This window comes from Callorhinus ursinus, unplaced genomic scaffold (assembly GCF_003265705.2).
Source record: "Callorhinus ursinus isolate GAN/ISIS: 27379988/994484 unplaced genomic scaffold, GSC_fseal_2.0 scaffold38, whole genome shotgun sequence".
NCBI lineage: Eukaryota > Metazoa > Chordata > Mammalia > Carnivora > Otariidae > Callorhinus > Callorhinus ursinus.
This window is the reverse complement of record NW_027397100.1, coordinates 11,054,134-11,079,846: the sequence shown is the minus strand read 5'-3', so window position 1 is coordinate 11,079,846 and position 25,713 is coordinate 11,054,134. Positions and strand designations below refer to the sequence as shown.

The 25,713-nt window shown below is 47.6% G+C and overlaps 1 protein-coding gene across 2 annotated transcripts; it reads right to left on the bottom strand.

Annotated features, from left to right (window-relative positions):
* Positions 1-986: 986 nt before the first annotated feature.
* GGT7 (gamma-glutamyltransferase 7) lies at positions 987-24,753 on the bottom strand. 2 transcript variants are annotated; one of them, XM_025876150.2, is made up of 15 exons: positions 24,538-24,736; positions 18,119-18,354; positions 17,602-17,753; positions 16,259-16,376; positions 15,374-15,441; positions 15,088-15,161; positions 14,581-14,777; positions 12,471-12,558; positions 10,770-10,897; positions 10,514-10,602; positions 8,702-8,851; positions 8,466-8,583; positions 7,630-7,767; positions 6,390-6,482; positions 987-3,367 (listed from the first exon to the last, which is right to left on the bottom strand). In XM_025876150.2, exons 1-15 carry the CDS (start codon positions 24,704-24,706, stop codon positions 3,305-3,307), a joined length of 1,881 nt encoding a protein of 626 aa, XP_025731935.1. In that variant the 5' UTR covers positions 24,707-24,736; the 3' UTR covers positions 987-3,304. The 2 variants fall into 2 exon arrangements, with proteins under 2 accessions (XP_025731935.1, XP_025731934.1); XM_025876149.2 differs by having other exon boundaries at positions 992-3,367; positions 6,383-6,482; positions 24,538-24,753.
* Between the last annotated feature and the right edge of the window lie 960 nt (positions 24,754-25,713).

Genomic DNA, 25,713 nt, shown 5'->3' with positions numbered 1-25,713 from the left:
CTTTCCAGTTGTTACTCATGCCCCTGAGGGTAAACAGTATCCTGACTTCTAACTCCATAGATTAGGCATGCCAGATGTTAAGCTTTATATAAATGTAACCATAGAGAGTGTACTCTTTTGAGTCTGGGTTCTTTTGCTTAATTTTATGTTTTTGAGATTCATCTATATTGTTAATATATAGTTGTAGTTTGTCCTTTTCATTGCTGCATAACATTTTATTAATTGAATATATCACAATTTATCCATTCTACTGATGGTGAATTTCCACTTCTATTTTCTATTTATTTTTTTATTTTTTAAAGATTTTATTTATTTATTTGACAGAGAGCGATCACAAGTAGGCAGACAGGCAGGCAGAGGGAGAGGGAGAAGCAGGCTCCCTGCGGAGCACGGAGCCTGATGCAGGGCTTGATCCCAGGACGCTGGGATCTTGACCTGAGCTGAAGGCAAACGCTTAACTGACTGAGCCACCCAGGTGCCCCTCAGGTCAATTTTTTAAAGTGCTACAATGAATATTCTTGCACATTTTTGGATGAACATCTGTACAATTTTCTGCTGGATATATATATATTTCTGCTGGATCTATCTATATCTATCTATCTATAGATTAGATAGATTAGATAGATAGATAGATATAGATATAGATATAGATATATCTAGGACCAGGATTGCTGGGTCATAGAATTTGCATGTGTTCAGCTCTAGTGGATATTGCCAAATCCTATCTTTTAAAAACTGCTTTATTGGGTGGGGTGATGGGTTAGCCTGGTGATGGGTATTAAAGAGGGCACGTTCTGCGTGGAACACTGGGTGTTATGCACAAACAATGAATCATGGAACACTACATCAGAAACTAATGATGTAATGTATGGTGATTAACATAACAATAAAAAATTTAAAGAAAAAAATAAAAATAAAAACTGCTTTATTGAGAGAGAATGCACATACCATACAATTTACTCATTTAAGGCACACAATTCAATGCTTTTTATTAAAATCACAGGTGCAACTGTCACCACAGTCAATTTTTCACTTCAAAAAGAAAATCTCTACCCTTTAGATATTGCCATCCTCCCAATGCCCCATTCCCCTATCCCTAAACAACCACTAATTTGCCTTCTGTCTCTATAAATTTGATATTTGAAATTTGATATTTCATATTAATGGAATCATACAATATGTGACCTTTTGTGTCTGGCTCCTTTCACTTAGCATAACGTTTTCAAGGTTCACTCCTGTTGTAGCATGTATCAGTACTTCATTCCTTTTTATGGCCGAATAATATTCCGTTGTATGAATATACCACATTTTGCTTATCCATTCATCTATTGATGGACATTTGGGTTGTTTTCACCTTTTGCCTTTTGTGAATAGTGCTGCTAGGAACATTCATGTACAAGTTTTTGTTTGAACACTTGTTTTCAATTCTTTGGGGTATATATCTGGGAGTGGAATTGCTGGGTCATATGATAATTCTAATTTTTAAATGCCCAACTGTTATCCACGGCAGCTCCACCCTTACATTCCCACTAGCAATATATGTAGGTTCCAATTTCTTCATATCCTCACCAACACTTATTTCCTTTTAAAAATATAACCAACCTAGTGAGTGTGAAGTGGTATTTATTTTATTGTAGTTTTGATCTGAATTTCCCTAGTGACATGATATTGAGCATCTTATCATGGACTTATTGGTCATTTGAATATCTTCTTTAGAAAAATGTGTGGTCAAGTTCTTTGCCCAACTTTTAATTAGGTTGTTGAACTGAAGCGTGCTTTATATATTCTGGGTACTAGACCCTTATTAGATATACGTTTGCAAATATTTCTCTCATGTTGGGGGTTGTCTTTTTACCCTCTTGATAGTATCCTTTAATGCTCAAAGTTTTTAGTTTTGATGCATTTCAATTTATCTATTTTTTCTTTTGTTGCTTGTGCTTTTGGTGTCATATCTAAGAACCAATGCCAAATCCAAGTCATGAGGATTTGCTCCTATGTTTCTTTCTAGGACTTGTATAGTTTTAGCTCTTATATTTAGGTCTTTGATCCATTGTGAGTTACTAGTTGTATGTGATGTGGGGTAAAGGTCAAACTTCATTCTTTTTTATGTGGATATTCAATTGTACCAGCACTACCTGTTGAAAAGACTATTCTTTCTCCATTGAATGATCTTGGCACTCTTGTCAATAATCAACTGATCATAGACATATAGGTTTATTTCTAGACTCTCAATTCTATTCCATTGGTATGTTCAGCCTCATGCCAGTACCAAACTGTTTTGAATACTATAACTTTATAGTAAATGTTCATTTTTTTCACTTTTTAAAAAAACATTTATTTATTTGTTTGTTTATTTATTTATAAGTAGGCTTCACGCCCAATGTGGGGCTTGAACTTATGACCCCAAGATCAAGAGTTACATGCTGTACCGACTGAGACAGCCATGCACCCCTGTAGTAAGTTTTCAAATCAGAAAGCTTCACATCTTAACCAAGATACCCAAATACCCAAAATATCCAATTTAAGAAACAAATAGTAAACCAATGGCTGTGGCTGTTTTTGCACCACCTCACTTGCTCCCACTCCCAACACAGCCAAACATAAATCAGTCCAGAGCCGTGGTTAAGCAATAGTCTTTCTTTAATTCCCCTTTGCAAATGGAAGCCCCTGAGCTGGTCCCCACCCCCACCCCTACCCACAACCTGGGCCCCCCCAGATGCAAGGCCCCACCTCAACTTGGTGGGAGGAAGAAAGGAGCACCCCCTCCCCAGGATGGTCCATTAAAAAAATCCTAGTCATTTAAGAAACGAGGCTAGGGACAGGAGAAGGGAGCTGGAAGACAAGGTCCAGGTCAGGCCAGACTGGAGACGTTGGGGTTGTGAGGACCCTTGAGAAGGGTTTGCAAGCACATCCCTAAGCTCAGGGCCAGCATGGCTGAGGGTAAGGAGACAAACAGATAGCCTGACTCCTCAAGGTCCTGCCTGCCTGGTTGTGGACACTGACACTCACCACCACCACCATGACCACCATCATCACCACCACCACAGGCCTCTGGTTAGAGAATTTTCCAGTTACTCTGAGATAGGGTCTGGCCCATGATCTGGGGCATCCCTGGGGTCCCCCTGAGACCAAACCTGGGAGAAGGAGGGACTCTAGGAACATGCAAAGGGGGGGAGCAGAGACCCCCGCCCCACCCCGCTGCTCTACAGGATGGTGGCTCCAGCTGCGTCTGGGCTCCGAGGGTCCTTCACACCAATGATAAAGTTGTTGGTTCTCCGGCTGCCATGGACCCAGGATAAGACATCTACTTTCTCCACATGGTGACCCCTGGCTTCCAGGAACTCAATCTCTTCCTCTGTGAACTCACCTGAAAACCATCCCCCAACATATACACATTCAGAGTGTTCAGAGCACGGGTCAGGAGTCCCATGGTCAGACCTGAGTCCTGGTCCTGGATGCCCACTGTATGACCTTGGGCAAACTGCTTTACCTCTCTGAGCCTCAGCCTCCTCATGCATAAAATGGGGATTATGTGAGAACCTACCACATGAAGCTGTTGTAAGGATTAAAGGAGATAAATCACAAAAAGCACAGAGGTCAGAACCTTGCATATAGTATGTGATCAATAATATATGTTCATTCTTAATATTGCATAAAATGGCTATAGGCTCTTCATCTCCACCTGCCTAGGCCAAGCTGCCATCATTACTTGCCAGGATAGCCAGGATGCAGCCATTACTGCATAGCCCACTGACTGGTCTTTCTGGTTCCAGTCCTGCTTCCTTACAGCCTATTCACATACAGCCAAAGGGATCCTCTTAAGCCATTAGACCACTCACTTCCCCTTCTCAAAACCTTCCAACAGCTTTGACGACTCTTAGAAGAAAATCCACAGTCCTTACCAAGGCCTCTAAGGCACAACATCATCTGGGACCTCACTGCCTCACTAAACTCTTCTCCTCACTTCCTTCCATTTTCTCCCTTAACTCTGCTTTAGCCTCCTTGCTGTCCCTCAGGTTAGGCCAAACATGCTCCTCCTGCCTCAGGGCTTTGCACGTGCTGTTCTATTTGTCTGGAATGCTCTCCTCCTAGTCACAAAACCGGCTTCCTTACTTCATTCCAATCTTCAAGGAGAACTTCCCTGACCACTATCTAAAATGGCAGCCCTGTCATCTTTACCTTGCTTTATTTTCTTTCAAAGTACTTGTTGCTACCTGTTTATTTATTCATTTATTTACTATGTCTCTCTCCATTAGATTATAAGCATTTTGAAGGCAAGGACGTTGTCTTGTTCACCATTGATCCTCATTGCCTTTACATGGATGAATGAAGAAATGCCCACCCTCTTACATAAGTTCAGGCCCTCGCCATTTCTTGCCTGGCCCTTTATTCTAGTTGCCTCTGTTTCCCCAACTTAAATTCTCCCCCCCTTCAATCCATTTCCCCTACATAAAACATTTCAGGTCTATCCCACCTCCAGTCAAGTGGATAAAGTCCATCCTTCTTGCCATGAACCTCCATAAGCCCTGTAACCTCACCTCTTACTGCTCCTCAATAAAGATTTGGTCTTTTGGTCTGCAGATGGGATAACTTAGGGTAGTTCTTGAGGTAAAGATACAACACGGAATAGCAATGAATCACCAAGTCAGAAATGTATTTCCTTTATGGTTCATTTTCGATTCTTTGGATAATGGCAAGGACTAAGTTTTAGTCTGGCCTTTAACATTTCTAACCTCTTTTTTCAACAGAGAGAGCAGGCCCCAGAGCCTTCTGGGGTAACCATATCCACCTTAAACCTACAAACTGTTGACTTTTTAATAGTTCTTTATCTTTCATTTGTGGCAAATGATGCTACTTTTCCATTTGTGATTATGATATGTGATTTACCTTTAAAATACGCTTACATCGAAAAGGAAGTCCATTTATAGAGACACATATGTAAATAATGGTTCAGATGGTGTGCAAATGTGGCAAAATTCATGAAGGTGCTGGATAAATTCTGAAGTTTAGTAAACAATGTCTCTAGTCCAGCAGGCCTCTTGGCTGCTTTCTGAGCCATTCTTTCTGGCTTTTGCCCATTTGCCCAGAATATTCTGGGTTCTGGACATGCCAAATACCTGCTCATACTTCAAGGCCCAGCCAGTTGTCACCTCCTCCATAGCCCTCAGTGGATGAACTTTCCCTTCGCCAAGCCTCTACTCCTCATGTTCCTATCTTAAACTGTGAATTCCTCAAGGGTGGGCTAGGATGAACCAAATCTAACTCCCCCCACCCCCACCCAAGTAACTTAGCATAGAGCCTCACATTCAGTAGAGATCAGAAGTTATGCTCATTATCATCATCCAGGATCCAGAGTATTACCAACCAAACACTGGGTGTGGCTGCTGAGGATTTAGGTCTGTGACTTCTAACGTGCTTCAGTCTAGGAGATATGCTGTAAAGAACTGAGTCTTTGGTGTCAGCTAGGTGTATGTTCTAATCTCAATTCTGCCACTTATGGGTTGATTTTTGACTGACTTATAACCTTTCTGGGCATAATACATACAAATTTATAATACATAATACCAAGTAGGCAAGAACTATGTCTCATTCAATGTCCTATCCCCTTTGGACTTGCATAATACATCATCTGTTGTAATAAAAATTCCTCAAAGCTGCCCATACTTTCCCATTTACAAAAATTAAGTTGTGTCTAAAATTAAGCCCCTGTCCTTAGAGGAAAGCACATTTTCTCACTGTAATCTACAGGGTCCATGACCTGGCCCCTTCATCTCACTCTCACTCACCCTGGTCTCCTTTCTACTCCTAAAACATGCCAAGCCCATTTCTGCCCTAAATTCTTTGCATCTGTTCCCTTCGCCTACAAAACCTGCCCCAGTTCTTTGCATGGTGGGCTCCCTCTTACTCTTCAGATCTCAGCTTAAATGTCACCAAAGAGAACCCTTCCCTCGTCACTGGGTCAGTCCTTTATGTCAGCTTGCAGAGCATTTATTTCACTTTCTTATATTTCTTTGATTATTTATTTTCCTGTCTGCCTATAAATGCTGTATCCCCAGCACCTACAATAATGCCTGGCACACAGTAGGTATTCAATACAAACTGCTGAATGAATGGTTTGCAGATGAACAAGTGTATCTTATTTTACAAATGAGAAAACTGAGGCTCAGAGTAGAGACATGAATTTCCCAAGGCCACACAACCAGGAAATGACAGAACTGGTTCCAGTCCCCAGATCTTTCACTGTCCCAAAGGAGTTAGTTGGAAGAAACCAAACTTTCACTGGCAGGAATTGTGCTGGTCGAGGCAGGGACACCCTTGGGAGGAGCCCCTTTCTCCACCCAGCTTTTTGCCCACCCCATGGGGATCTCTGCTCTGCACTCACTGTCCACCTGCAGGAGGTTGGACTGCAGGTCTGGATGCAGACGGCCATGGGCCAGGCTGTCACTCAGGTTCCGGTTCAAGGTCAGGACATTCAGTAAAACCTGTGGGCAGCCAAGGGGTAGAAGTCAGGGCTGCCCCAGAGATGGGTTTTCAGGACTCCGCAGGTCTCATCCCTGGGCCGGACTTCTTACTCTTTGGAACCCTTACACTAGGGGTATTATCTGAACAGCCTCGGAAGAGAGGCAGGCCTGTAATGACTGTCCCCATTTCATACAGGGGGAAACTGAGGGCCAGAAAGGGAAAGTAATACACTCCAGAGCTTAGAGAGAGCCAAGGAAGAGGTACCACTGGCAGTCAGTCTCCTGTAATCCGGCCCCGGGCTCGCCTCCCTTCTCCCTGGCCAGGACAGGGTTAATAGCTGGAGTCATCTAAGGCACAGTATGGGTACTTTTAGCTTAGTGGTTAGGAGTGTGGGTAGGCTCTCAAAACAAACTGCCTGACCATTCTTACTCAACTGGACCTAACTTCTTAACCTCTTTGGGCTTTAGTTTCCTCATATAAAAAATGGAAATAAGGATTCCTCCCAATATTGGGAAGGCTAAAAGAGTGAGCACATGTAACACCATGCCTGGAGGTTAGTAGAACTCCACAAAGGCTAGCTGTTATTACTGTCTCCATTTTACAGATGAGGAGACAGGTTCAGAGAGGTTAAGTGAATTCCCCAACATCACGCAGTTGGAAATTGGCAGCCCTTGGCCTGGGGCCCAGGGCTGTCTGATTCCAAAGCTCAGGCTATTTAACTCACCATCTGCCAAAGTAAGTGCCTGGCACATATATCACGTGCTTAAAACATTCGTGTAACTATTGAGAGACATTCTGGAGAGTAGGCACTTCCTTTCAAAATCAGACCCTAAAGAGGGCTGCTTGTCTATTCAGATGCTGAGTAGAGGCATCATGGGACTTGAGGTTGACAGACCTAGGCAGCCCAGGTGCTATATCACCTCTCAGTTCCACCAAACCATGATTTTCCATCCAACCTGGAAGACAGGGAACTTCAGGGTTCCATTTTGGCTAAGAAACTCAGCACAGCCTATGTCCCCAGTACCCAGGATGGGCCTGTCACAAAGCAGCCTCGGCCTATGTTTGTTGAGTTATGGATGAGAATAAGCCAGAGACATGAGGGCATCTAAAGTTCAGGCCACAGCTTGGCTGCTGGCCACAAAAGGCCTACCATGGAGGAAATCTCACCTGGGTCAGTCCACTGAGGCCCCGGGCAGCTCCATTGGCCCCCAGGGCGAGGTAGGTCCCACAAAGCCCCTCTGCTGGCCGGACCACAGTAGGCAGCAGGAAAGACAGTGGTCGCTTCCCTGGCTGCACCGAATTCTCCTGTTGTCAGAGGACCGAGAGCACAGGGGGATGACAGTTGGGGCAGGTTTTCATGGGAGACTGGTCCCTTCCCAGGCCACAATTTGCTGTCTAAGAAATGGACAGGGTCCCTGGATAACTGGGGTGGATAGCGGACCCACTGAGTTGCTATGGGGCCACCATGGGTGGAAGGGGAGGGGACCAAGCCAAGACAGATGGCTAAAGGGAAGAACAGGATAATCTCTATCCTGGTCATCTCTATCTCTCATTGTCCTGGCAGGGCCCCAGCATGCAGAGAGTAAGAGTACTGGCCTCCAACTAGACCATAATTCCTATCTCCTTCTTCCTTTGACCAACAAGAGGGCTGAGCCCCATCAGCTCAGCATTACACGATTGTAGACCATTGTTCTAAAAAGTGCCAAAGCATCAAATGAGGGCTAATACCCTTATTGTACAGGTGAAGGAACTGAGGCCAAGAGAGGGGGCAAGACTTTCCCCAGCTCATGTAGTGAGACAGACACAGAATGGGATGAGGTTTCTTCAGGTCCACCAAGCTCCAAGCCCCAGACTTGGGCTGGGGGTGAAGTGGACACCTTGTTTAGGCTCCTGTTCTTTATACCAGAAGTTCCTAGAGGAAGTAGGGAGGGAGGGGCAGCCATACTGCTGTACCTCCTACCTAGCCTCAAGGTCCCCAGGGGAGGAGGGAAGCAAGGCCCTACCAGGCTGGGTGCAGAGTGGTTAGCAGTCCTGTTGGGCCAGGAGAAGTCTAGCATCTGGCTGTTGAGCAGGATCCCCGAGGGAGTGATGAGGCCACTGCCAAAAGGCCGGTTCAGGGAGCTGGGGGTAGAGGTTGGAGCCAGGTGAGCCCTGAGGTCACCCTCATTCCCATCTGGACCCCACCTCTTCCTGGTCCAGATGATCCCCAGTGCCAGGTTCTTCGTCTGAGCTGGCATACCTGACCATGGCCACAATGAAGTCATCAGGGCCCATGATCAGCACCTGAGCAGCTGTGGGAGCCCCATCCAGCTCGTAGACGGGCAGGAGTGGGGCAGGGGCCGCCTGGGAGTCATTGATGTGGCCCCGGAGGTAGGCGGCTTCTACCTTGCTGAAAAGACAAGGGGTAGGAGATTAATACATAGCAGGCTCTCATTACATCCCACCTACCCCACCTACCCCACTGTGATGCCTGTTTGTGCAAGGATTTGATTAATGTCTGCCTCCCCCACTGGACTCTCAGGTCCGTGAGAACAGAATCTCTCATTCTGAGCATATGGGAAATATCCAGGAAATCGTTGTTGAACTGACTGAGTTCATTTAGGTGTTATCCAGATTCCCTTTTAGAGCCAACTTTTATTTAGTGCTTAAATCAAGAGTCTTTTAGTTACTTGACTTTATTTACTCACTTAATCTTCTCTTTGAAAGTACCTGGGGCATAGTGGATGCTCAGATAATATTTGTTTTGAATGAACAAACAATTTATTTAACCTAATGTTTGTCATTTCAAACTGAAGTTTTATGAAGAGTTTAGTCAGAGGAGGGTTTTGTATACAGGGATCTTTAGTTACTATTAGAATTTTTTTCAAGGCACAGGAAGACTTGGCATACAGTAAGCCCTTAATAACTATGTATTGGAAGAATTACTTGGATGAATTTAATATAGAGGGGTGTGTGTGTGTGTGTGTGTGTGTGTGTGTGTTTTAGAGCTAAACTGAAAACAAGATGTAATTCTCCAGACTTTTTAAAGTTTGGCTGAGGGTTTCTTACTTAATGACTGTGAGTTTGGTGATTCTAGTTGATTAGAGTAACAAGTAACCAAGGATTACTGAAGACTTTCATTCCATTTTCAACCATAAAGGCTGGAGGCCACACAGGAGAGGTACAGAGGGCTTTGTTTCAAGTGGATTGGGTGGGGGAACAGAGGCTTTGTTTTTAGCCCTCATCCTTGTGGCCTTGAACTGCTTACTGTTTTTGGTTGTTGCTCTTTTTGCTTTTTAATTATAAGCTATTCATTTTAGTCTCATTGTTTTGAACTTAATTCATAGAGTTGCTTGAGTAATACTACAAATTTACGCTAACTATATTTTTGGCTTCTAATTTTTCCCTTAGCTAGTCTTTCAGCCAATCAGAGTAGCAATTAAATAGCAACCATTCTTACCCACCCCTATTGCCAATTACTAATACTATTTGTTGAATATTTATTATATGCCACACAATGTGCTAAGTGCTTTGCATATATGACCTTAGTTAGTCCTTACCTCAACCTCATGAGGCTGGTACCATTATTGTCAGGCCCCCTTGTAGAAACTGAGACAGAATTTAAGTGACTTGCCCAATGCTGCACAGCTAGTGAATGGTGAAGCTGGGATTTGAACTGAGTCAGTCTGACCAGAGCCCACAGTCTTACTACAATGTTATGCTGCTAATGTGGAGACATTATAGTCAAAAACCCCATCACCTCAGGTATTTGCTTGGGGACTTTTCATTGTTCTTAGGCTTTCCACTAAAAAGGGGACACAGGTGGGCCCAGAATGTGCTCTGCTAGGGTCAGAAAGTTTTGAGAGCCAAATGATGCAGACTAACTCATCATACAAATGGGGAAATTGAGGTAGGTGCTGGGAAAAGTAACCAGTGTCACACTGAGTTGGAGCTGAGCTGAAATTGACTTGGGACTCCAGGTCTTATTGCTCTACCAGCTGCTTTTCATCTGATCCTTTCCTCATACCCACTACCACTTCTGCCACCCTGAGGGTCCTGCCCTGGGACCCACCTGAGCATGTCATCCATGCTCTCAGTGATGGTAGAATCGTAGACAGGATCTCCCAGTCTGCTGGCCAGGGCTAATGCAATCTTCAGAGTCTGAAAATGTACAGGGGTGTGGAAGAGGCTGCCAGGCTCCTCCCAGCACCCACGCTATTGATCCTCATGTGAGAAAACTTGGAGGTTAGTCCTGCCCCATGGCAGTACCCCATCCCCCCACTCCCAGTGTACCAAGACCCAGGGCAGGGTGGAGGGGTCGGCCTTGCCTCTGCCACCCAGTGAAGAGCTTGTTCCCGGGACACCAGCGTGGTGAGATTGAAGCCTTCAAGGATGTTGAGAGCACTGATGAGGGCAGGACCCGTATGCGGGGGTGGGGGACTGAGAACCAGGTGGCCTGGAAAAAAAAAAAAAAGAAATGACTAGATGGCAGGGGAGGGGTCAAAGCATCTCCACATCCCACCGTCACATAGACTGAGACTACTGCACTGACCGCTCATCAGACAGGCAAACTGCCCTGAGAGGCAAAGGGACCCACACAAGTTCACATGGCAAGTCAAGGGCAGGGCCAGGACTCCAACCCAGAACAACGGGCCTTCAGTTTCCTCTTCTGCACAAGGAAACTAAGGTCCAAGAGGACTGTAGTCTGTCCAGAGTCACGTTGTAGGCACAACAGGGACAGGTATCCAGATGTCCAGATTCCTGGTCCACCATGTGTCTCCTTTTAGCTCCTCCCACAGGCCAGGATACTATTCAGGGCCCCTGATGGTCCCACTACCCCCAAAACTTCTTGGGAGCAACAACCTCCTCTTCCTATTTGAGGCCCCTATTATTAAATGTTTGGACATTGCAGGAATAATGATAATACCTGACACATAACATTAACATTAACTGATTAACTCATTTAATCCTCACGATGGGTAATGTTATCATCCTTATTTTACAGGTGAGGAAACTGAGGCACAGAGAGGCAGCTGGGCCAAGTTTATAGGAGACAAGGGGAACCCGGAGCACTCAAAGTGCTAGCATTGCCAAGAGAACCAGGCTGAGGAGGAGAAATGTAAGATCAAATAAGCATTCAGTGTCCACTCTGATCAGGGCAGCTTCCAACATCATCTCCTCAAATCTTCATGGGGGCCCGGAGAGGTAGGCACGAATATGATCTCCATTTTCAGGAGGGAACCACGGCTCACAGTGGGAAGTGACTTGTTCAAGGTGAACGGGGCAGCTGGTACTCAGACCCAGGTCTTCCTGGCTCCAAAGCTACCCTCTTCCTCTGCTCCATATACCATCACCTCTGGTAGAAGAATCAGGCTAGAGGTTGAGGCCTGGAAACCTGAACTCAGAGGCAATCTGACCTGGGGCTTGAGGTGATCCAGACTTCCTAGAGAGGAAAGAAACTGAGAACCTGAGAACCTTCCGAGGGACCCAGGAACCCACCACTTTGGGTTCAGCGAACATGGACTTCACCCATGTCATAAGCTTCGCTTTCTGGGCTCCTCGCTGGTTTGAGTTTGACAGGTTAAGTTCCATTCCATCCCTGGGCCTCAGTTTTCCTTTGACACAATGAGGGGACAGGTCTATAACTGTCTTGAAAAGTTTGTTCAATATGAAGCTAGATGAACTCTGGTCTTATGAATTCTTCTAAGGAAGTACAGGGCAGTGAGAGTGGGGCTAAGGCAACACAGAACCCAAATCAAGAAAACGTATGGCCAGAACCCCAACTTCCAGGCCTGAGCCTTTGACCAGACCTCCCTCCTCATAGCCTAAATACTTGGGGTAACTAACCCCATGACTACTTCAGAAGATGGGCTGGCTCTGGCTTGCTTCAACAGTTGGCTGCCCAGGCAGCTCACTGCCTCAGTTTCTCTCCTGAAAAATGGGGAGGAGGTCTCTAGGCCAAAAGGAGGTGCCCATGGACTGGGAGGCTTCTCCTGAGCAGGGACCCTGAGAGCTGGGAGAGAGGTCACCTCTGTACACGCCACACACAGGATTCTCCACGAGGGCACTGTAATTGCTGAAGTCCTCCTCAGTTATGACACCCCCTGCGTGCTGGGCCTGCAGGGGAGAGAATGATCCCACCACAAATGTGAGCCACACACCACACCGTGAGCATGTGGGCTTGGCCTATGGTATATGGTTGAATCAAAGACAGACTTGATATATATAACTTTTGCGCCTTCTGCAATTTCCATCACAGCCCTTAGGGACCCGTTAGCCCTGGGTACCCTGGGAAAAAGGAAGGGGAAAAAGCACTAACAATGAGCACCTGCTATGTATCAGACATTCTTTGAATGACCTCCTTAGATTGGCGTCCAAGGCCTTTTGTGATCTGGCCCCTGCCCACCTCTCCTACCTCATGTCCTGTTATTCCCCAGTGAGCTCTTTAGAGCCACCCTCAGTGACCTACAGTTTCTGAACTCATGACTCCTTGGCCTTAAACATACTACCTTCTCTGCCTATGTAAAAGGAACATTTTCTGGGATGCCTGGCTGGCTCAGTAGGTAGAGCATGCAACTCTTGATCTTGGGGTCCTGAGTTTGAGCCTCACATTGGGCGTAGAGATAACTTGAAAAAAAAAAAAAGGAACACTTTCTACCTACAGCAGAATTTGCCTATAAGATATCAAAACTGGATTCTTCATTTCACTACAATTAACTAAAGCCACTCCCAAACCATGAACTCTGGATGATCCTGGTAGGACTGACCCTCATTTGATGTAACCAAGCACTCTGTTGACCAATGAACCGATTTTGTACAAACCCATGGACTCATCCTTTCCAGCACGGTAATTTTCATTCCTAAATTAGCATAACCACTAGGAATCTTCTCTCTCTCTCTCTCTCTCCCCTCCCTAACTCTCTCTCTCTCTCTTTTTTTTTTAAACTTTTTGTACTTGAAACCCCTGACTTCTAATCCATCCTCAGTGAATTACACACTGAATTTCTTGGCTCGTGTGTGTTCCTTTGTTGGTCAAGTTTACAAATTCAACTTTGGGTTTTTTTTTTTTTTCTTTTAAAGCTCAGATAGTCTTTGTTAGAGTCTCCTTCATCCCCTTCTCCAGAAGATCCAGGTGTGGCTGGCTAATCAGAACATTCCTTTTCCATGCCAGTGATTGGTTCGGGAATAGTCATGAGACCTATGACAGGCTGATGAGACATGACCTGGAGGCTTTTGCTGTAACTATTGGAATGAGAAATGTTCTTTCTCTGGGATGGTTTGCTGGAAGGATGGCCAGTGGGGAGCAGGTGTGGAAAGGATCTGATAGAGAGTGAATTCAAACAGAAGAAAGTGTGCGGATGGAGTTCTGGGCGCAGCAGACCTACAGCCAGTACACTGCTGGACTTCCCAGTTAAGTCCATCACATAGCCATACTTCCAGTGCCCAGGACAGGGTCTGACAAAGAACAGGCATTCTGAATGTAGTCTGAATGACGGACCATTTCAGTTTCCACAACCGTATGGCAGAGATACATATAATCACCCCAATGGTACAGATGAGAGAATCACAGAGTTGGTTTCTATATCCTTACCTTGAACATAATTTTCCCTTAGGAGTTTTGAATTGCTGACAACAGTTCTCAGAACCCATTACTACCTCAGACTAAGAGTCTTTGGGGTTGGTTGGTAAGCCCTTGTGTCAATATCCCCAGTCCTGACAGTCATCAGTGAAGGAGGGGTTTCCCTCCGTCCCTAGAAAACCCAAGAGTAAGGTGGGATTGTGGGCTCGGGAAAGCTGAGGCTGATCCTGCGTCTCTGCCAGGACTGGGAGGGACAGGTCAAGACTCTGCACAGGTTGGCACCAGCCCTGGGGGGCCCGAGGGTACCTCTCTCAGTCAAGACAGAACAGTTCCATCATCCCAGGGGGTTCTTTGTGCTGCATCCCATCGACTGCCCCCATCCCAAACAACCACTGATCTGATTCCTATCACCAGAAGTTAGTTTTGTCGATTAGAGAATCTTAAGTCAACGGAATCATCAGTAAATTTATGTAGAAAGAAAGACAGAGAGGGAAGGAAAGGGAAGAAGATGTCCCTGCAGTAGGGCCCTTCAGGGCAGGGAGGGCTCCCCAAGTGCTCACCTCAGCCACCATCTCCAGTGTGAGATTGCCTCCTGCGTAGAAGGCGGCGGGGCCGGAGGTGCCCAGTACATCCAGCACTGCGGCCAGGTCAGGCCGACGCAGCAGTGAGCCAGGTAGTGGCGGGTGGCCCAATGGCAGGAATGTCTCACGGAAACGCTCAGATGCATTGGGCGGAGGCTGTTCGGCAAGGGCACGGGCTGCAAGCAGGGACAGGAGGCTGGGCAGGAGGCTGAGATGCGCCATAGGTGAGGTGGCTGAGTGGCTGACCCTAAGAGCTCTGCCCTCCCCACCCGGAGCCTGTTATGGGGGAGGAAGGGGGTGTATATGGGCCCTTCCCAGATCCCCTCATTTGAGGCTGCATCCCTATGAGGGTAGGATGGGTGGGGAGGGAGCTAAAGGAGCAAATGGAAGAGAGGTGTTTTCTGGCTTGGGCCCCAAATCTCAGAGGTTTCCTCTCCCCTTCCCATCAACCTCATGCCTTTCCCCCCACCCCCAGGCCCCACTGACCTAGATCATGGGTCACGTTGAAGCCATCTTGGGCCACAGCTGCTGCGAAGGCCAGGACTTGGGACCATGGCAGCCTGGGGGGGCCGGAGAGCAGGGGGTGGAGGAGATCCTGGGGGGAGGAGGAGGGGTCCTGGGGGAATGGGGGTTCCTGGGAAGGAGAGTCCTGGCAAGGGAAGGGGATATTAGGAGGGGGAGTTGGGAAGGAAAGAATCCAGGAAGGTAGGAGAAGGCCACCCAAGGAGAGATGCAGGCAGGGGCCCCTGGTCCCCAGGGGGAGGGTCTTTACCTGCCATAGAGCTGGTGAGCTTCATGTAGCCCCTTCACCATTCCGGGGACCCCCACCAAGAGCCCAGGCTGGGCGAGGCGGGCAGGCGAGGGAGAGAGGAGACCAGGTCACTGGAAGGGGGGGGCTGGGCTGAACTCCGCAGAGCCCCAAGCCAGGGATGGGGGCTGGCACAGGGGAAAGACACAGGCCAAGTATCCCAGAGGAGGGACAAGCTCTCCCCAAGCGGGCATCCCTCCCATTTCCCTGACTTACAGAAAGGCTTCCTTTATCTATCATAGTTGAGGGATTTATAAATTAAGCAAACCCCTTTAAGAGCCAAGACGTAACCAATTTAGATGGAAACCTGTCTACATTGGATTACATTTATTCCTGCCTTTTAAAATAATGGACAATGGACTTTCATTTAACCATTCCATGATCACACCACCATTACTCAGCTGTGATAACTCAGGCATGTGTTTGGCTTTTGCCACCGCACCAAATATCTATTTTTCCAAGTTATTCTATTTCCTCCCTTGCTCTCAGTAGATATGTATTTGCCTTTTGCAGTTCCTCTTTAATTTTCCAATATGTTGTGTGCTGGGAAAGTTATAGCCAATAGGCTTTGAATGACATGTGTGAATTATAGTGCAGGAACTTTGCAACCTCTCAGGCTGCTCAGGCTTCCAGAAGTAAGGTGTTACTATATTGCCTGTTATCAACCATACAGATCTTTTGGTTCATTATTTTATTTGGGGGGCTATCTCCTTCACAGCTTTAAGCACATCCTGCTTCACTCTTTTCCTCACTTCCATAATAATTACTCAGCAAAGTAATGTTTGGGTTAGCAGAAGGGCAGTGAAGGGAGACCACCCCTGGACTCTCTCTTCTCACCAGGGTCCCCACCTTGGTTTCCCAGGATCTCTGTAGGGCCTCTTCCCTGAGGGCCCCTGGTGCAGACTCCCGGAAATCAATTAGGTGGCTCTCATTTCGTCGGATGTCATGTACCAGCATCACGCCCCCACTGGGAGAGACACAGAAGGGGAGGTTGATAAGATACTACCCCTCTAAACAATTAACCTGCCACCCTTTCATCCCCAATGGTGATGGCCATAGGCTAAGTTTGTCACAGGAGTCAGATGTCTGAGCCCCCTCTAGCAGGGATTCAGAGACTCAGCCACTGTATGAGGGTGAAATCAAGGGGGTTGGGGACCCAGAGACCATGGACCTCTTCTAGCCTGTTACTGGAGATTTTAATCCCTGATTAGGGAAAACCCAGGGACTGGAAGAGCAAGATGTTCTACCTCCTGCCCCCACCCTAGACCACAGCTGGACCCCTGCCAGCTTCCTTCACCTGCCTCCATGGTATGCCCTGGCTCCCTCTCCCAGGACTGAATTATGTAAGGATGGACTGTATACGACCAAAAGGGGAATTTCTTTGGTAGGGCCTGCAGGGCTGGTCTTGCAGGAGCCAAGATACGGACTTTGTCAGCTTGTCCCTTTTCTGTGGCTTGTTTCCATCTAAAATGGGAGTTGCATCTGAGATGGTTGGCCTGCAGCCAAGTAATATAATAAGGAAAGCAGGACAGATAAACAATAGGGAGTGGTAGGAACTATGGCCAAGTGGACAGCACAAGTTCCGTCATGCTATTCAGATAATTGCAGCCATGTGGGAATGTGGGCCCAGTGTTACCAGGTCTTCTGATTGTTCTAGAGATATTGAAAATCTGCATTTTTATGAAAATTCTCAACTTTTTAACAATAGCAAACATATTTAAAAAAAATTCAAGTGTGGAAACCAAACTAATCTGTTGTGCTGGGTATGGCCTATGGGTGGCCAGTTTATAATCTCTGTCATAAGAGTTCTCAGCCTGTGGTGTATTTCTGGAGGATAGAGGGTCCATAGCTTTTATCATGCTCACAGGATTGGTTTTAAGGATTTGTAAACCCTAAAAGTTAAAATATCCCTGCCTTAATTAGTGACAGTATACCCCCACCTGTGCACCTTACTTTATAGTTTATAAAAGTCTTTACCCAGTTTAAAAAAAAAAAAAAAAAGCTTGTGAAAATGCCTCCTCTGACTCCATGTCAGGAGAAGGGGGTAAAATTGGGTGTAGAAAGACAAAATGCAAGGAGTTAGGGCCCAGCTATCCCTCTGGTCAAACTTGAAGACCCCCACATGAAGCCTACAGACCAGGACACAGAGATAGGCCTGGGGACCCCAGCCTCCACAGCTAGGAGCTCCTTACCCGCCCAGGCCAGAACTGTGTGGAGCCACGATCCCCAAACACAGGGCAGCTGCCACAGCGGCATCCACAGAAGATCCCTGTTTACTGAGCACCTCGATGCCCAGCGATGTGCAATGGGCGGCATCAGTCACCACGGCACCCTGGTGAAAGATCTGGGAAGGGAAAGGGGACTAGGTGGGGGCAGTAGGACACCCCTGCCTCCTTAAGGCACCTCCACCAACCCCAGAACCTCCACAGGTGTTGGGGGTGGGAGGCCTGCCTTCTTGTCCCCTATGACTCTTCCTATATTGCCTCCAGTGCCTCTTACCTGATCAGGTCCCTTCCTTGCTCTGTCCCGTTCACACCCTGAGCTCCTCCCTTTGGGACCTTCCTCTCCCGTCTCACTGTCCTCTCCCTTTTCCATTTGCTGGCCCCCTCCCCCACTCAGCCAAGAGCAATTCAATTCCCACTGTCTCCGCAAGCGCTTCCCCACTCCCTCTTCTCATTTCCTCCTTCTGCCCCCTCCCAACCCCCTCACCTGAGGGTCTCCGAAGTAAATCTGCATGACGAGTGCCACAGTGACACCCGTGGCAAAAGTGAGGCAGGCTGTGACAATGACTGTGAGTCCGTCCTGGCGGCAGGAGCACTCTGCTGCTGCCGCGGAGAACGGGTCCTTGCGCGTCTCCCGCAGCGGCGACCCGTCCTGGCTGCCCATCTCCGACGACGTGGACGGCAGCCGCTGCAGCCTCGCCGACTTCAGGAAGGAGTCTGGGTCTGCGGGCGGCAGCCAGGTGGGTCTGGGCACCTTATCCGGCCCTGCCGGCCCTCCAGGCCGGGCTGTTCGGCTTCCCCCTCTCCCCGCCCCTGGTAAGCAAACCCCACTAGACAGTACTGCTCGCCCTTTGGTGTCTCCCCAACGCACCCCAGAACGGGGACGGAGGCAGTCCTGGCTGGGTAGAGACAGGGACCCGCAGCTGGCTGGGCGGCAGGGGGCTGGATGCCTGGCCCCTTTGCCCAACTTCCTGAGGCCTGAGACCCACTCAGGACCTAGGACCCAGGGCAAACACTTCCTGGAGTGGAGGGGGGTTGGGGCCCTCCCTAGAAACCAGATCCTGCTCCAGCTGGGGCCCAGCCTTCTGTGCAAGGAAGTAGCTACATAAACTGAATGGATAGACCCTGGCTTCCAACATTGCCTGGCTTGTCCATTCACTCACTCGACAAATATGGAGGGCCTGCCATGGGTCTGGCCCTATGCTAGATGCTAGGGGAAAGAAATGGTTTCTGCCCTCATGAGGTTCACAGACCCGTGGAAGAAAAGAAAATAAACATGTAAACAAAGGAGTATATCATTACAACTTGCAGCAAGTGCTATGAAGAAAAAGGAGGATGAAATGATAGAGAATAATGGTGTGTGTTGGGGGCTGCTTAGCTGGGATTTGGCAAGGCTTCTCAGTGGAGGTGACTTTTAAGCTGAGAACTAAGGGATGAGAAGGAGCTAGCCATATGTAGAACAAGGGTGAGTGTGTAGAGTGTTCCAGAAAGAAGGAGCAGCAGGCGCGACAGGCCCTAAGGTAGGAATAAGCTTGGTGCATTAGAAAAAAAGACAAACACAAAAAAACGAAGGCCTGGGTGGCTCTGGTGTAGTGAGCAAGGGGAAAGGGTAGTGTGGTGGAGGCTAGGCCAGGTGCACTGGGCCTTGTGGGCCTAGTGAGAAGCTTGGATTTAATCCTAGGAAACATGGGAGGCCACTTCAGAGTTTTAAGCAAGAACTGGAAGCCATCTGTTTTATATTTTAAAAAGATCCCTCTGGCTACTATCTGAAGAATGAATCTAAGGACAGTAAGAGTGGAGACGGGGAGACCTCAAAGCCACTTACTTGTTGGGTGACTATGAATGAATCACTTCAAGTCATAAGCCTCACTTTCCTCATCCTCATACTGGAGCTAATCCCTAACTGGCCAAATGGGTATAAGGATTCCATGAGATGATGTCTACCAGGCACCCTCTAGTTATTTCCACTCCTTTTTCATCTTGGCCTGGCTGAGACCCTCTTCCATCTCATAGTTTCCCTCCTCTGGGTTATACTAGCCTTGAAACCGGTTCTCTAAATGGCTTAAAGGTCCTGGGTATTTGTGAATAGTAAAGAAATGGCCTGGTACCTTGACCTTAATACCTTTGCTGTATGTACAATGTGTTTTAAAAAGTTCATTCATTCAATAAAAAATTTTGAGCACCTGCTACTATGCACTAGGATTATAACCCCTTTAAAAAGTCTGTGGGATAATGCTGAAAACTGACTGTTAAATTTTCCTGTTTGAAATACTATCAGGGTTCATCAATACCAACATGATAAAAATCCAAGCTCCTTGACCTGGCATTCAAGGCCCTCCATAATCCATACTCCCCTCTTTTGTATGAATAAGAAGCCACATACATATGTAGATAATTTTTAGGAAATATTCATGATGGTTACTTTTGGGGAAAGATACTGAAGGTGGGAATGAGATGGGGTAGGAGAATTTCTTCTTTGAAATTACTACTACATATGTGTTTCTTTTTTTTCAAAGTCAATACATATATAAGATTTTATTTTTTAAAATAATCTCTACACCCAGCGTAGGGCTCAAACTCACAACCCTGAGGTCAAGAGTTGCACTCTCCACCAACTGAGCCAGCCAGGAGCTCCTAAATTAACACATGTATTTTTAAATAAAGAGGAAAAATTGTGCACAGATAGGAATGAAGAAGAGGACTTTTACTTTTCCTCACTGTTTTCTTTTTTCTTTTTGATCACACATGTAATTTATTTTAAAATTTTTATTTAAAAAAAGAAACTTATCTTCTGGAAGCCTCCCTCAGCTGATCATGCTTGCCTCTACTCCTCAGCACCAGTACCACACAGTCTACAAAAAAACTGGAATTCATTCAACAAACATGTTAAATACCTACTACGGGCACAGAACCCTCCTTGGTCCCTAGAGATTTCAAAAGAAGTGCAGGAATGGTTTTGAACTTATATTTATTGACGCTGACTATATTCCAAGCACCTTACATACATTTCCTCATTGAAGCGCTCCCATAACTTTATGAGATAGGCCTATTCTCTTCATTTTACAGATGAGGAAACTTGAGCCTGGAAAAGGATATTGCCCACTTAACGTCCTAAAATGAATAAATGGCAGAAGAAAAAGCAACTCAAACCCTCTTTTCCAATGCTCCACAAGGCATCAGGAGCCATTTCCATGCTCAAAAACCAACCTTACAAGCTAATTCTAGTTGATACTTCCAGGTACTCGTCCTTAAATCTGTTTTCTCCAGACAGCTATGAGGGACCAGGAAGGGAAGTGATATGGCTCCATCAGAGTTGGACCTATTCAAGACTTTTTATTCCATCAGTCAATCATTAAGTTATTCATTTATTCAACAAAAATATTTACTGAGTATCCTACTGTGTAAGCACTAGGGCAACAATACCATTGATTTTACTGATATGTAAGAGCAACAATAGGACACTGGGAAAAGGTTAGTTTGGAATCGAAAGAAACAAGTCTTTTGGGAGAAAGATAATGAGTTTAATTTTGGTAATTCTAAATTTGTGGGACGCCAACAGGAGTTGTCTGGAAGCAACTGGCCTAGTATGTATCTGATTTTTATCTGTTTGGATGCCATTTCCAGTCAATTTTCCATTTCAAAACACCATCTCCTCTTTCTCATTTCTCATTCTCTCATTCCTGACCAGACTGAGTATAGGACCTAGGCCTAGTCCTTCATTTTTTTTTTTTTTTTAGATTTTTATTTTTGCATGCACGCATGCGCAAGAGAATGAGCATGCAGGAGCAGGAGGGAGGGGCAGAGGGAGAAGCAGACTCCCCACTGTGCTGGGAGCCTGAAGCAGGACTCAATCCCAGGACCCTGAGATCATGACCTGAGCTGAAGGCAGACACTTAACAGACTGAGCCACCCAGGCGCCCAGGCCTAGCCCTTCAGAACAGGTATCTCTACAGTGACTGGTTCAGCGACAGGTATGTGACCAGCACCAGGTCAATGAGACGCAAACTTAGTTCTATTGCTGGAACTACTGGGAAAGAGAAAGGCTTTCTTTCTGTCTAGATTGCTAAAATGGTAAGGTGTAAACCTGTTGCTACTGGGGGCATCTTGCCCCCACAGAATGAGAGGCTATCTGAAGATGAAGATCATAAAAAGGCAGGCAAAGCAAAAGACAAAAGCCTATTCCTTTTTAGGTACCTTGATTTAGCTATGCCTGAGGCCCCACATCCCTGAATTTTTCAGTTATGCTACCCAATAAAATTCTCTTTTATGATTAGCTCAGTTTTAACTGAGTTTATGACAAAAGAATCCCGAACAGAGTTAACTTGGCAAGTCTAGAGATCAGGAGAGAGATCTTGGCTGGAAACTGAAGTCATCCCTGGCTTGCTTATTCCTTTAAGGGCAGAATCACTAAAGATTTTTGAACCAAGGAACGACATGATCAGAAGTGCAGGGTGGTAGTTGGATTGGGGTTGGTGGGGCAGGGTACAGGGAGTAGCTAGAAGCCCATGGGTAATACAGGTAAGAGAGGATGGGGGCTTTGTCTCCAGTGGTGATAGCAGGGATGATGAGATGGATTGCAAGATACTTAGGAGGACAGAGAGCATCTGATCACCTTTGGAAGTAAGAGTAAGTAAGAAGCTCAGGAGAGCTTCTACCTTGCAGACTGGATGAATGGCAGTGTCATTAACTGAGAATGACATTGGGGGAAGGGCAGGTATGGGGATGAGATGATGAATTCAGCATAGTACATCCCAAAGGTAAGGCACTTGCAGGACATCTAGAGGCCGATGCCTGGGACAGAGAGGAACTCGTGGGCCTGGATCTCAGAAGAGAGTCAAGAATCTCCCCAACCTTGGAGTGGTCACCATTTTCCAGAGGGTCTGCTGTGGGTTTCGTGGCACTTGGTTCTGGGGAGTGGCAGGCTAGAGGCTAGCTGGGCACAGCCAAGGTCCTGGATAAGAGGATGGCAGCACTAGTAAGTGGCACCTCCAGGTTGAGAATATAGTAGGAGATCATGTTAGCCAACAGGCTAGTCCAGCTGGCTAAAGGAGCCTTGGGCCTTAGAAGTAGTGCTCTGAGACATAGCATTGAAATGACTTCATAGGTATGATGTTAAGGGTCCTTGGGACATTAGTGCACAACCGTGGCATAAGGTACAGATTCCCAGAAACTCAGGTGACAAGGGTCCCTGCTGGATTTTTGTACAGAATAGAGCAGAACCTGTCTTAACTCCCCAAGGTACACCCTGAGGCTTGAGAACTCCCTCCCCTGCTATTCTTTCATCCTGAGATCTCTCTCATTCATTTATTTATTCAACAATTTTAATTGAGTGCTTAGCACTGTATTGGATGGTGGAGAAAGGATGGTGAACAAAACAGTCACAATCCTGCCCTCTCATAGGGCTTACAGACATGAAGTTTGCTCATATAATCACAGAACTTGATAAACGCTAAGACATTTACAGGGAGCCAGGAGAAAACATGTCAGGGGCTTCCAATCTCTAGGTTAGGAGAGATAGGCATTCTTAGTTGAGCTGGAAGAGGAACCTGAGGCCCAGGTCAGGATAGATGTGCCCACTGTCATACAGTGTGAGTCAAGGCAGTGCTGGAACCAGAAGTAGCATTCCTGATCCCTGAATAAAGGACCTGGTTTCAGGCTGTTATCCACCAGGACACATCTCCCCACTACTTTCCCTGCTACCTCGTGATTCCAGGGCTCCTCCCTCCGGAAAAGAATTCTTGATCTGCAGCTTGAATATCTGATGCCCATAAGCCTCCCCAGCCTTCCCTACTCCTCCCTCCAGGTAGGGAACAGTCTAATTAGGTTGGCAGGGGCTGCTAGTAAGGGCCAGACGACTGGAAAATTGTAGAGGGGGAAAGAGTTTTGGCTGTCAGGCTGGGAATAGCTACAGAAGGGCCCAGCTAGAGAAGGCTGGATCAGAGAAGCAGGATCTGCCAGGCTGGTAAGGAAGAGGGCTCAAGTACAGGCACTGGGAGGAAGAGTGAAGAGAAGGATGCTCTAACGCCAGGAAGTGACGTTGAGGGAAAGAGGGATGGGGGATGGAGGATGAAGAATGGAGAGGAGGATAGAGCTGGGCCACATGGATAGGAGGGAGAGCCCCAGGGAAGAAATGCTCAGAGAGCTCTTGGCCCTCAGGTCTCCCCCAAGCCCTGTCTCCCCCCTCCCTACTCCCACCCCTTGCAGTCCCTTCAAAGGCTGAGAACACAGTAAAATTCTGGAGCCTGCTTCCTAGGGGGCAGGGTACCTTACTAACATCCTGGCCTGATCCATGGCTCCGGGAGGGGTGAGGTAATCCACAGGGCAGCGAAGGCACTCTGGTCCCCAAGGACTCTGAGAGGTCATGCAGTCCATCCCCCTGTCTCCCAATATCCGCCGCTCACAGACAGACGGAAAGCATAGTCTTTATCCCTCCCGGAACGTAAAGAGATTCTCAGCTTCTCCCTAAGGTCTCTCCTTCCCACAATCCTTGGCTGTGGGGAAGTTCTTCTCAAGACCTAGCCTCTACCCATCCTGCTGCAGTCTGACTTGGTTTCTCCTATCCTATTCTTTGTGACTAACGGACGGTCTCTTCTGGGTGATCACAGCTGTTCCTTAGGATCTCCCCTCCAACATTCTTTCCTTCCTTATTAGTTGGTCCTTCCCAAGAGGTAACCCCAGCCCGTGCTGCTGCAGTTCCTGGCATCGTTCTCCCTTGTCGCATTCTAAGCCTCTAAGGCAGAAATGCATCTCCATCCCCACTAGGTAACTAACGGAGACAAGGGAGAAGGAAGAGGTCCAGAAGGAAGGGGATGAATTAGGGAGATGGAAACTGGAGGTGATGCTCCGCGCGGATGAAGGAGGACCGGGGACGTCCCAGGGGGCAGGGACCGGGCCAGCGGGCCTCACCGGTATCGGGGTCTCCCAGGAAGGCGTCCTCGTCCTTGCGGCCCCTCAGAGGGGCCGCGGGCGCCGGCTCGTCCTCCGGCAGCCTCGGGAAGCTGGTGATGCTCATGTAGTCCACCGGCGAGTAGGCGCCCAGGGCGCTCTCCTGACTGGCCTCGTTCTCCGCCGCCATCCTCACCCGCGCCCCCCAGCAACGCAGCGCCTGCCGGAAGTGGTGCGGCGGGGGTGGGGGTGGGTGGGTGAAGGGCGGGGCCTGAGCTCCTGGGCCGCCAGGAGGGGGCGCCTCACCACAACCCCCGCGAGCGTCGGGCTCTGACTGAACACCCCTCCCCCTAGCGCTGTCAGCCTGCAGTGGACCGGCAGGTGGGCGGTGTGCCGTGTGGATGGAGAACCTGGAGGACGGGCCCTGGAGAGCGCGCGGAGGCTGGGAGGAGGGGTGAAGAAGAGGGCTGCAAGCGCGACCTTAGTGGCTTGGGACACCTTGTGCGGCCCGGGGGCCAAACCCCACCCTCCTTCCAGTTTGAGCTAGAATCCTTCTCAGATCTCAGACCCTCTCTCTGCTCAGCCCACAGACCCTTCCACTGACCGCAAACCTGGCCTCGACCCCCGATCCTGTCTCTGATCCCAAACTCGGACCGCAAACTTGGGCTCGGACCCCAGATCCCTCTTTGGACTCCTAGATCCTTCTCTGATCTCAGACTCCTCCTCCGACCCCAGACCCCTCTTTCAAGAGACCCCCGCCTTCACACGCACCCACAGTCCCACCCCTGCTTCATCCCCAGACTGCTTCTTCAGTCTCTGTCTCTGCTGTCTCTTCAGTCTGCTGTCTCTAAAAATTAGAGACACCTCTTCGGGCTGTCTCTCCTCGGACATCAGATCTCTTCCTCGACCCCGGACATTTCTCAGATTCCTCTTTCAATCAACCCCTTCTGGGACCCCTGACCTATCAGCATAGGGGACAGTGAGTCCAAACTTGAGTTTGTGTCAGGATCTTTAAAATCAGATCCCCAGATTCCACTCTAGAGATCATGATTTATAGGCTGGGATGGGGTCTCTGGAATCTGGATATTTTACTATCATTTTAAGAGGTTTTGATGTGGTTCCAGAAAGGACACCTGGAGAGAGAAATAACAGTGGTTGTGGTATGGCAAGAGTGAGGTGGAGTGTGTGTGTGGGGGG